The following is a 12,201-nucleotide window of genomic DNA, read 5'->3' as shown; positions in this document are numbered from 1 at the left end:
TCTTTGCTAACAAGACAGTGTGCTGGTGGCTCACTCCTGTGATCCTAGCTACTCAGGAAGCTGAGATGTGGAGGATCATGGTTTGCAGCCAACAGGATAGCAAAATCTTCAAGGCTTCATCTCCAATTAGCCAGCACAATAGTTGGATTGCAGGCATGGCTCCAGTGGTATAGCTGCCAGCTGTTGAGTGGAAAAGCTAAGCAAGAGCACACAGTCCTTTAGTTCAAGCCCCAATACTGGCACAAAAGCAAAGACACAGAACCAGCGGGCACCAGTGGTCTCAGGCCCCAGCTGGGCAGCGGTGTTATAAAGGCAGGAGACTGGTAAGAACTGCTAGAGGGAGCAGTGAGTGTGTACTAAAGGGGTCTGGGAGGAAGGTGGGCACATTGAGGCGCACAGTGTGAGGTGGGGTGCAGAGGCAGACAGTGAGGGTGCAGAGGTAAGAAACTGATGGTCAGCCTGGAGACGTGGTTCAAGTAGTAGAGCACCAGCCTAGCAAGTAAGCCAAGCAAGTCCAAGGCTATGAGTTCAAACCCCAGTTCCAGCAAACAAGCAACCATCACCCCGACACAAACAAAAAGGAACAGGTAGCCTCACAGGCCACACTAACATCTGGAGCCTGCTCGGACCCCAGGAAGAGCTGGGGGTTGGGAGGGTGGCTTTTTAGGCTGCTTGGAACTGGGATGTTGAGTGGGGAGACTGAGGCAGCACACCTCGGAGGCCAGAGCAACGTGCAGTGAGGGACAGGGGAGTGCCCTACGGTGCTAATAGAGGGAACTGTCCAGAGGCTTCTGAGATGACCCACAGGGTACAGATTCCCAGTGCACAGCCAAGGGGATAGGACCGGCCATGACATCATCAGCCAGGATTTGAACTACAGGAAAGGAGTAGGGCACCAGGGCATCCAAGGGGGAGAGAGGGCTAGAAGGCATAGCCAGAGCTGCTGGGCCAGACCCAATTCTTGTCAGGGACCAGTAGTTCTGGTTCCTCGTGCTTCGGACACCCCGTCTCCACAGCACCCATCCCCAGTGGGACTGGGTTCATTCAGATTAAAACCTCAAGCTGGGTGCTGATGGCTCACACCTGTAATCCTACTCAGGAGACTGAGATCTAAGGATCACAGTTCAAAGCTAGCCTGGGCAGGAAAGGTCCATGTGATTCTTATTTCCAATTAACCACCAAAAAAGCCAGATGTGGAGCAGCGGCTCATGTGGTAGAAGTGCTAGCCTTGAGCAAAGGAGCTCAGGGACAGCGCCCAGGCACAGGCTCAACACCAACCATCCAACCAACCAACCCACCCAAATCCCTCAGCCCAGCATGCAAGGCTCTGAGGAATGAACAGCAGTCAGCCTGGGAATGCCGGCTGTCAGCGGTGCTCAGCCCCCAGGTCCCACTGCTCCAATGGGGAAGAGCATCGCAGGGCCAGGGGTGGCGGGAGGACAGCGTCAGGAAGACCCACGTTGGCCCCCACTCACCCCACCAGAGAACCCTGATGGAAGGCGACCTTGTTGCTGGCCGAGCTCATTTGGAGTTTGCGCCTCTCCCTTTGTGTCTTTAGTTTAAAACAAAGAGAAATGGGATTGGCTGACACACCATGGTGTTCACAGCTCATAGTAACTTCAGTCCTCTCCGGTGCCCCTCACGTCCACCCCCAGCCCATGAAGCTCTAGTACCATGATTCCATAGAGGACAGCTCAGACCCCATGTGGGGACCCCAGATGGCACGTTTACTGGGGTTGCCAGGCCGCACTGCCTTCCAGACCTTGGTCCTTGGCCCCCCGAAATCGGCAGGACAGACAGACCTCCACACGAGCCCTTGTGGGGAAGAGTGTGCAGCAAAACTTCCCCCCAACCCCAGGGCTGTAAAATGAAGTCAAGGAAAGGAGGGACTAACTGTGACTCAACTTTTATTTTGGGGACCTTGGCAGCGGAAGCGGTCATATTCCTCAGGTCACCAATGGCACCAGCCACATTCAGGACTGCCTTTGTCGCGGCCACCGGCCCCATGGAAGCAGAGGGCTCTTGGCAGCCCGGCTTCCTTCTCTGACACCCGGTCCTTCCGCTGGAAAGGAAAGGGAAGCTGCCAGAAAGCATGAGGGGCAAATGTCTCCCCTGGCTTCTCAGGCTGGCAGTGGCCACTGGCGCTGCCCGGGGGCTGCTGCTGGGTAGAGATAACGACAGAGGAAGGGTGGTGGCAGGAGCCCTCCCAGGAGCTGGGCCTTCACGGAAACAGTGAGCCACGGCCTGGCCAGCGCAGCCGGTGATTCATCCCCCTGCTGTGTGGATCCTGCTGGCTGCCTCCGCCAGGCCCCCACACCTGGCCCCCTCCCTATGCGGCTGGGGATCTCACCGCAGCCCGATTCCACAAGCCTGCACATGTCCCAGAGAGCTCACCTGAACCCCCAAGGGGAGAGGCCTCGGCTCTTGCCTGAGAACTGGCTGAAATCTGGATTTGGGGTCAAGGAAGCAGACAGCAGGAATGGGTGATCCCTTGTGCAGGACTCCGCCTGTCCATGCTAAACGGCACTCCCAGGGAACTTCTCGGGTCACCCCCGAGCACTGCCGCAGGCTTGTCACTCCACTTCCTCCCAAGGCAATCACCCTGGCCGAGGAGGGCACTTGAGCTTCCCAACTGCCCAACTACGGACTGGGGGAGGGGCCAGCGCACCTGAGATGCCAGGATGTAAGAAAGTACGACTTTTAATTGGGCAAAACCCCAAGAGCTGTGTGGCTAGCTGCCACCCACTGCGCTCCTGGCCTCTGCTATAAAGTCCTTCTGGCCGGAACGCGGTGGAGGCTCAGGCGGCACATGGGGAGCAGATCCAGTCTGACATAGATAAGTGGTGTTCCCAGTGGGCTGGTCACTGGGCGCACAGTCCTGCCAAGGCTGGAGCGGCCCTCGGTCACTGCTTGGCCTTCTTCACAATGGTACCCACAGCAGAGATGACGGTGGTCTTGGAGCCAGAGGCGCTGGTGGTTACGGTGACGACGGCCGGCAGCGTGGCTGTGGTGGTGAGGATGGGCGGCTGGGCGATGGTGGTCACCGGGATGGCCGAGTCCCACTTGCTCTTTCTCTTCTGAGCATCTGGAGAAGAACATGTAAGGGAGAAATCAGGTTCAAGAGCACCAAGAGCAGAGCTCTCTCCCACCGCAGGCCAGAGGTGAGCTTAGAAATATAGGGCCTTAGCCGGGCGCTGGTGGCTCACGCCTGTAATCCTAGCTACTCAGGAGGCTGAGATCTGAGGATCGCGGTTCAAAGCCAGCCCGGACAAGAAAGACCGTGAGACTCCTATCTCCAATAAACCACCAGAAAACCGGAAGTGGCGCTGTAGCTCAAGTGGTAGAGCGCTCGCCTTGAGCTGAAGAGCTGAGGGACAGCACCCAGGCCCAGAGCTCAAGCCCCACGACCCACAAAAAAAAAAAAAAAAAAAAAAAAAAGAAATATAGGGCCTTGGCGCTGGGACTGTGGCTTAGTGGTAGTGCTTGCCTAGCATGCACAAAGCCCTGGGTTTGAGTCCTCAGCACCACACAAACAGAAAAAGCTGGAAGTGGCGCTGTGGCTCAAGTGGTAGAGTGTTAGCCTTGAGCAAAAAGAAGCTCAGGGATGGTGCTCAGGCTCTGAGTTCAAGCCCCAGGACTGGCCAAAAAAAAAAAAAAAGTAGGGTCCTGGCCTGGGAAGCCCCAGGGAGGTTGGCCAGCTGGGGACCAGTTCAGGCTCCAGGTCAGTTCTCATACCCTAGCCTCAGAGAAAAGCAGTGGCAAGGCTGAGTCAGGGCCCGTCCCACCTCCAAACAAGGCCAGGACCCCCTGCTCTGTCCGGTGCGGTCGCATGCTACCTGCAACAGCTGTGCTGGCAGTCGTGGTGGTGGTGGCTGTGGCATTGGTTGTGGTTCCTTTCTTGGTGCCCGTCACAAACTCAATCTGGAGGGGGAGAGAGAAGAATGAGCCCCATGCAGAGCCGTGTCCATCTCCTGTGCCATCGTCTGCTCCCAGGGGACAGGAGTTTGGACTACACAAAGGAGGCACTGAAACTGTCTGGGCTGGGAACACTGGGGGGTGGGGGGGAGAGGCGCCTGAGAAGAGCCTGCAGGGGCTTTCACCATTCTTCAAAGAGCTTTCCCAACAGAAGTGGGATCCCTCCCGGCCTCACTCACGGGCTTCTGCATAGGCCGATTACCCCCACCCGTCACCCCCCTCACATGCCCGGAACCAGCTGGCCAGGCCCCTCCTCCTCACACCCGGGAGGAGGCGGTGCCCCCCCGCACAGGGGAAGGACAGCTCCGGTCCCCAGGTGCTGCAGACACGTCCCTGCAATAAGCCTGGGGTTTGGAAGGGAGAGGGAAAGAGAGAGAAGGGACATTCAATCAAGGGTTAAGAATGAGAACTCCAGACCATCCCCTTGTACCAGTTCCCACATTCCTGGCCTGACTCCTACAGTGGGAGCCAGGGCCTCTGAAGGGCCACCAGCATGTCTAGGTCCTGTAGCCCTGAGAGCCCCTCTGTGTGGAGGTCAAAGGGGCGTTCAGGGTGTCAGGGGCACAGCAGCTGCTTCAAGAAAGATCAGAGTAGGAGAATCCGTTGTCCCGACACCCTGCTTTGTCTCTTGGAGACTCGGATCATAAAGGCACAGCATCCAAAGGATGACATTTTAGTTTAGAGCCAAACGGACGCTCCTGAAGTTCCCAGCCCACACACTAGGGAAGAAGTGGTACTCAAGCCAAGAAATGCACAGATCAGAGCAGACAGGAGTCCCCATCCCCACCTCAGAAGGAAACATCTCTCTCCATTCTGGCCAATGACCCACAGGAGACAAAGCCACAGTATTGGAAGTGGTGGGCAAGGCCAGGAGGACATTACAGAGGGAACTACAAGATACTGAGAACAAGCAGTGGTAGGCCAGGTCAGGAGGCTGGGCCACAGCAAGAAGGCAGAGGACACAGCTGAAGTGACCTAGAGCCTCATTAGGCCATGAAGAGCAGGGGTGGAGAGGAGCCTGGTACTCCTGGGCCCAGCCAGTAGGACCTGTGCACTCCAAACTCCCCTAGAGATCTGTCAGCCACTTACTTTGGTTCGCTCCTTTTTGGCCTTTTCCAGTTTGTCCATTTCAATTTTCTGTGCCTTGGCTAGAGACAAGATAGGGGTTAAAAGAGAGCTTGTACTGAAGGAGCTCCAATGCTCTTTTGGTGGACTGATATGAGCTTAGTATTCTTTTGTATTCAGCGAAATGAAGTGCTAGCCCTGATGCATGAAGCAAAGCCCTGGAGCCAGGGCCTGGGGGCTGTACATCCTGCCCAGAAGAATGATCTACCCCGAGCTCCAAGGGGAGCTGAATCAGTGGGGTCTAATTTCCTCTAACAAGAGAGCTAGGAACCTGGGAGTGTGGCTGAGTGCCAGCCAAGCAAGTATGCCAAGCAAATTCGGTACTGAGTTCAAATCCTTGTATTGGGGTGGAGGGAAAGCTACAATTCTGGAATTTTACATAACATTCTAGAAACTAGTTCAAATTAAGACAAAATCTGTATAGGCCCAACACATTTACAGACCAGGCTGTTGGCCTGAGACGTATGATTTAAAGGCTTCAATTCTGACTTTGCTCCCAGCTTTCCAAGCCATGCACTCACTGGCCTTACACACACACACACACCCTGCCTGGGGCATTGGCACACACGCTCCTGGCCCTTCCATCTCTCTAAATCTTAGACCCAACAGTTTCTTCAGTGGAGCCTTCCCAGTCCTTCAGTGTGACCCTGCCCTGGACTCACAACACCCTTTCTCTTAACACTCATGGGTGTGGGAATGACTGATTCAACCATCTGTTTTCTTTGCTAGGTTCTTCCTTGTAAGCCAGGGCAGGGGTCTGCAATGTTCAAGACTGAGTCATCAGGAGAGCCTGAGGGCTAGAAGTGTGGATTAAGTGGCAGAGTGCCTGCCTAGCAAATCTAAGTCCCTGAGTTAAAACACTAATACTAGCGGGGGAAGATAAGGAATTGGAAGCATGGCTTAAATGCCAGCCATGAGCAAACTAGAGGTCATCTTTTTTTTTTTGGTGCTGGGCCTGAGCGTTGCCTTTGAGTTCAAGCCACACCTTGATTTCTGGCCTTTTTGGTGATTCAACAGACATAAGAGTCCCACAGAATTTTCTGCCCAGGCAAGCTTCACACAGCAGTCCTCCTATCTTAGCCCCCTGGGTAAGCTGGATTACAGGTGTGAGCCACTGGTGCCGGGCAGCATGGATCATCTTTTTTTTTTTTTTGGTCGGTCGTGGGGCTTGAACTCTGGGCCTGGGCGCTGTCCCTCAGCTCTTCAGCTCAAGGCGAGCGCTCTACCACTTGAGCTACAGCGCCACTTCCGGTTTTCTGGTGGTTTATTGGACATAGGAGTCCCATGGTCTCTCCTGCCCGGGCTGGCTTTGAACTAGGATCCTCAGATCTCAGCCTCCTGAGTAGCTAGGATTACAGGTGTGGCCACTGGTGCCGGGCAGCATGGATCATCTTGATCACTGACTGACTGCTTGTGCAAGGCAGATGGACAGGTGGCGGAGGAGGAGATATAAGGAAGGCAGGTTACCTAATGCTTCATAGTAGGAGTCCTCAGACCAGCCATGGGGGTCAAACATATCCTGAAAAACAAGAGTTTACATAGGCTTCAGTTACTAGGTGACAAGTGACAGAGTACAGGGACACAGATGTCACCCCTTATTTCCAGCCCTGAGGTGACCAAAAAGCTCGTGAGCCATGATGTACTTGCTCAGTTGCTGACAGTGGTAGTGGCCCACACTGGGTTCTAACTGGTCTGGTAAGGGAGCAGGTCTGCCAATGGCATTGCCTTGTAGGACTATTTCAGAACACAGGAACTCAAACGACAGAGATGGGGCTGGTGCTCCTCAGTCAGCACTGCCACTACACAGCCCTTCCAATGGCTCCCGGTAAGTGCGGCCAGCATGGGAGCCTGGGGGCCCTCAGCACCCGCCAGCCCCAGCACGTGGGACACACCTTTGGGTAGTTGGTTCCCAGTTCATCAATGGCACAGAACTGGATCAGTTTCTCGTAGATGCTGAAAAGAGATCACAAGCAGTAAGAGGCACTGGTTGGGTTCTGGGTTCCTGCTCAACACGGAAGCACAAGTTCCTGGGGCTGAGAAAATTAAGCCCAGTTCAACTGTTGCAGGGAGCTTCCTGATGGGAGGCCTGACTGCACTGCTTCTGGCTCTCAACCCTCCCCACAAGATGCACTGTCTGTGTGGGGGCCAGGAGGAGGGGGTCAAGGTGATGGCTTCTATTTCCTGTCACACAGGCAGGCCTGACCACACTCAGGCCCATGCAAGTTCCAGGATAGTCTCTGGTGCCACAGAGACTTTCTGGGTGCATCGCTAGTTTGAGCACTAGATGGAGAAAGACCCAGACCAACTTTGTCCCTTAAGTCTCCCACATAGATGCAAAATCTACTTTTTAGTAGAACTTGAAGCATTGATAAGTTGCGTGCTTTGGGAGCACAGCAGTGACCAGAGACTAGCCAAACCACCTTGGCTCCAGCCTAGACCTTTTGGCTGCCCCTCCAGATTGGTTCATGCATTTGGTCTGGATCTTACTGGTAAGCCTCAGCTGGCTAGCAGCTGGCTGTGTCTAACAAGCACTTAGCTAAGAAATCTGGGTGGCAGTCCCTTCAGGTTCAAGTAAGTTCAGAGTTGGGCCTTTCTTTGCCATATCCAGGGGGGTTCCTAGGCCTTTATCCAAACCAATGGCTCAACTTAACCTGTAGATTCATAGAAAACTCACCTGGGGTTCCGAAATTCTTTCTTCCTTTGGATGATGTAGTTCATATCCATTCCCTCCTTTATTTTTCGCTCATAAAGCTTCTGGATCTTGTCCTGTGAAGGCAACAGAAGGGTGTGTATGACAGAAGTCCATCTGTCTAAGCCAGGTGTTGGTGGCTCACACCTGTAATCCTAACCACTCAGGAAACTGAGATTTGAGGATTATGGTTTGAAGTCAGCCTTGGCAGACAAATCCATGGGGCCTATCTCCAACTAACCAGAAAAGAAAGCCTGAACTGGTGGGAAGGGTGTTTTAGTTCCTGAGAACTCAAGGTGATAGATCGAGCACCAGGTATTAGTGAAAAAGCTAATAAGCCAGTGGTGCAGGTCCTAAATTCAAGCCCTGGAGCCTGGGGGGTGGGGGGTTTATCTCTCACCCAAATTCCCTGACCTGGCTTTTGATTGTGGGAACACATGGAACCTATCTGATTAAGAACTACAGTTTAGGTCTACAATGATATCACAGGTCTTCTCTGACCAGTTTATTGTGCTCTTTTTCTTTTTGGGGGGTCGGTCGTGGGGCTTGAACTCTGGGCCTGGGCACTGTCCCTCAGCTCTTCAGCTCAAGGTGAGCACTCTACCACTTGAGCTACAGCGCCACTTCCTGACCTGGCTTTTGAAGAGGAGCAGAACTACCTGGATTCTTCCAGGCTTACCAGCGATGGAGATGTCCTAGCGAAGGGGGTCCTGCTGAACTCACAGAGATGATGCCTGTGGCAGATCGCATCACTGCTGCCCAGGTGAACAGGCCCAGGGCAGAGGCACCTCTGATAGAAGCAGTCTCAGCAAGGAGGGTGGGTGGTGGTCCAATTCAAGACCCATCTGCAGCGCCCCTCACTCTGGTGGCAGCTAAACATACAGATCCTCTAGAGGAAAAACATTCTGGATATACTTCACTGGCAAGAGGAAGTGAGCAGGGCTGGTATTCTCAGGATACACCAGGAGAGGTGGCTACAGCCCCTGCCCTGACAGGGCTAAGGAAACACTAAGGAAACACTCAACGACCAGGGAAGAGTGAAGCCGAGAATGATAAACTGCTTTCCTCACATCTATCTCTTCCCGGGTGATAGAGGGAGGCCTTGGCTTTATGTAGGAGGCTTGGTCATTAGAAGTGAACCCCTATGTTATGGCTGACTTGGCTGGGTGTCCGGGGCCATCTGATTTGATTCAAATGCCATGATATCTACCCCTAGGAAAATCTAAAAAGAGGAAGGAATATTCTGAACTTGAGGGCTGAGAGGCTGATTGTCTGTGCTTGGCAGTCGTTGGAGTTTTCCTTACAGGCTCAAACTTGTTGTTTGGCAGGGAAGGTACTGAGATCGTGGAGGTGGTGGGGGTGGGAGGGTGAGGGGGGAAAAAGGAGTGGGAGGAAGGATGGGGGGAGGAGACTTCTGTGAAAGGAAGAGAACCTGTGCTGTGCCCCAAGTCCTGACTGTGGCCCTCCCCTGGGCTGCTGCATTCCTCAGCCCCAAACACCATTAGTCATCCATCCATTTAGGCGGTGCCATGGGCTTGCTGGGTAGCCAGGAGCAGCCAGCGGAAGCAGTAGGATCAAAGGTAGAGCAGAGGGACCAAGTCAACAATTGTGTAGCCTTGGGCATCTGCCCTACCGTTAGTCATGGGACTCAAGGATGGGGTAAGGAGAAACAGCCATGGAGGCTGAAGCACCAGCCATTCCGAGGGCTAGCCAGGAAGTAACTACACCAGGAAGTAACTACACCAATTAACAGCTCAAAATCCTTGGATTTGCAGCAGTGGTATACCACATGTGGGTGGGGATAGGTGGGAAAAACTGGGAGAGCAAGGGAAGGGGTGACCTTGTCCAAAAAGAAAGGTACTCATTACCTGATTTACGTAACTGTAACTCCTATGTACACCACCTTTATAATAACAATAAAAAGTAATTTTAAAAAAATACTTGGGAAGCTGGGCGCCGGTGGCTCACGCCTGTAATCCTAGCTACTCAGGAGGCTGAGATCTGAGGATTGTGGTTCAAAGCCAGCCTGGGCAGGAAAGTCCGTGAAACGCTTATCTCCAATAAACCACTAGAAAACCGGAAGTGGCGCTGTAGCTCAAGTGGTAGAGCGCTCGCCTTGAGCTGAAGAGCTGAGGGACAGCGCTCAGGCCCAGAGTTCAAGCCCCATAACAACAACAAAAAAAAAAATACTTGGGAGGGCTGGGAAGGTGGCTCAGTGGTAGAGCGCTTGCCTTGCATGCTTGAGGGCCTGGGTTCGATTCCTCAGCACCACATAAGCAGAAAAAAAAAAGTTGGAAGTGGCGCTGTGGCTCAAGTGGTAGAGTGCTAGCCTTGAGCTGAAGAGCTGAGGGACAGCACTCAGGCCCAGAGTTCAGGCCCCATGACCGGACCCCCCCACCCCTCCCCCCCAAAAAATCCTTGGGAATGGAAAACCTCAGATCAGGTCTGTAATTAAGAAGCTACTGAATTAGTAAGATACGAGCATAGGAATTTTATGCATATAATTTTTTTCCCCAGTAATTTATAATCTGATGGCTCCTCACTATTAGCAAAGTTCTTTCTGACAAAGACCCAGATTTCTTCTCAGCTGGGCTGCGGATAAGGCATGATCCTTTCTCTGTGTAGGCTCAGGACCTCAAGTATAGGCTGGGTGCCCATGAGGGCTGCACTAGGTAATATAGTACGTGTGACAATTGAGGTTTCTGCAGGTTTTTGTCCATCTGGAAGTTTCTTTTCTTTTCTTTTTTTACTTTGCTAGTACTAGGGCTTGAACTTAGGGCCTTGTGCTATCATTTGGCTTTTTTTGCTCATAGCTGGTGTTCTACCACTTGGCTACATGTTCAGTCTGTTTTGCTGGTTAATTAAAGCTAGAGTCTCTCGAACTTTTCTGTCCTGGCTGGCTTTCTGAACCCTGATCTTCAGGTCTCAGCTCCTTGAGCAGCTGGGGTTACAGGTGTGAGCCATGGGAGACCAGCTCTATCCACAGTTTCTTTGACAGAAGTCTTAGTCCCTTTCCCTGCTATGGCCTCTTAAGGTCATGATCCAACCAGATTCCTAGCCCAGGCCACCTATTTGCCACACAGGCTTTGGCAGACAGGACTTGTGCTTACTTGTAAATGATTGGAACATCTGCCAGGGGGTTCTGGTGGGATCTTGATTTCATCAGGTGACATGTTCCGGACTCTTTCAGAAAAGGAAGCTGTTGAGAGAACAGAGAGAAAAAAATGCTTTAGGTAGAGGGTAACGGAGCAAATGGAGGGGCAAAATGGATATAAAAACACAAGCATATACAACATTCCCAGGGAGGGATAAGTATTAAATAAATATTGTGGAAACAATAAAACAGGGTATTCGGGTATGGCCTCCTGGAGACAGTGGTCATCCAAGTTGGCCAGAAGGCATTAGCCATGTGCCAATGTGGTGAAGAAGTTCAGGTAGAAGGTACAGATGTAAACAATATGTGCTACCAAGTCTCAATGATTAACTTTTAAAACTATGTTTATTTGTTATTAAGTAGTTGTACAAAGGGCTCCAATTCCAGAAGTCAGTATGAATGAGTACAATGCATCTTGGTTGATGTTACCTCTTCTCTATCCTCCTTCTCCTCCTTTCCCTGTCCAATTCCTACCCACCAGTTACATAGTTCAATTGGTACATAAAGTACATTGAATATAATGAGTGTATTTGCTCATTCTCCTCCTTCCACTCCTCTCCCCTCCCCCATGATTCGCTGTTCACAGGAACCAACAATTAACTTTAAGAGTGTCCAGTGGTGTGCTAGGAAATGCTTAACGACCAGGCATGGCAGGGGAAGAGGAGGGGCATGGTACATAGAATTTGCCAATTCCTGTGGTGGAAATTTTCTTCCCTGGCCAATTTTAAGCTACTAGTGTGAAGTTCCTGAACCCAGGCTGTAAAGAGACATTCCCAGGCTGCTCTGGCATTCCCTGAGGGAGCCCCTGAAGTATCTCTCCTAGAGCTCCAGAAATCAGAGTTGTGCCGTTCTTCTTGTCTCAGAATGACCTAAGTTACAGGAGAAACCATTTTCAGAGTTCCCTAAGTTTTGGTTCCTAGATGGTTTTAAACGGTGTGTACACAGAGACACTATCAACTCAGGATCTTTCTAAAATCAACAAGTCAATCAGCCCTGTCCTGGCCACCTCACTTTTGGCAACAGAAGGCCTGATTCTGAGGAGAAGAACCACAACTCCCCAGGGACAATCCCTTCAGTGATTTGTCCCCGCCCACTCCAGCCTCACCCCTTCTCTCCCTCCCTCCCTTATAGCCTCTGGCCACCCTGGTGACCACACAGCCCTGCTCTGGATCACCGAGACAATGTACTATTTGTTGTAAGACTCTGTCTGTGCTCTCCAAAACATTCTCTCATGAAAAGGACCATACAATAGGCAAAC

General features: G+C 52.3%; 1 protein-coding gene across 3 annotated transcripts in view; it reads right to left on the bottom strand.

Annotated features, from left to right (window-relative positions):
- Positions 1-1,890: 1,890 nt before the first annotated feature.
- The window catches only part of LOC122094955 (SAP30 binding protein), a 37,525-nt gene continuing 27,214 nt past the window's right edge, over positions 1,891-12,201 (bottom strand). Inside the window, exons 5-12 of one of the 3 annotated variants that reach the window (XR_006144975.1) lie at positions 10,900-10,988; positions 7,775-7,866; positions 6,993-7,053; positions 6,568-6,619; positions 5,065-5,123; positions 3,837-3,921; positions 2,395-3,085; positions 1,891-2,062 (exon numbers count right to left, since the gene is read on the bottom strand). Coding sequence is in view for 1 of the 3 variants with exons in the window: in XM_042665476.1 (XP_042521410.1) it covers positions 2,904-3,085; positions 3,837-3,921; positions 5,065-5,123; positions 6,568-6,619; positions 6,993-7,053; positions 7,775-7,866; positions 10,900-10,988 (620 nt within the window). In the remaining 2 variants the exon portion in view is untranslated. Of the gene's footprint in view, positions 3,086-3,836; positions 3,922-5,064; positions 5,124-6,567; positions 6,620-6,992; positions 7,054-7,774; positions 7,867-10,899; positions 10,989-12,201 lie in introns of all 3 variants that reach the window. The other 2 variants (XR_006144976.1, XM_042665476.1) reach the window with 2 other exon arrangements.

Source organism: Dipodomys spectabilis, unplaced genomic scaffold (assembly GCF_019054845.1).
Source record: "Dipodomys spectabilis isolate Male_0828 unplaced genomic scaffold, ASM1905484v1 ptg000329l, whole genome shotgun sequence".
In the NCBI taxonomy this organism is placed as follows: domain Eukaryota; kingdom Metazoa; phylum Chordata; class Mammalia; order Rodentia; family Heteromyidae; genus Dipodomys; species Dipodomys spectabilis.
The sequence above is the reverse complement of the archived record's forward strand: the minus strand, read 5'-3'. Positions and strand labels throughout refer to the sequence as shown.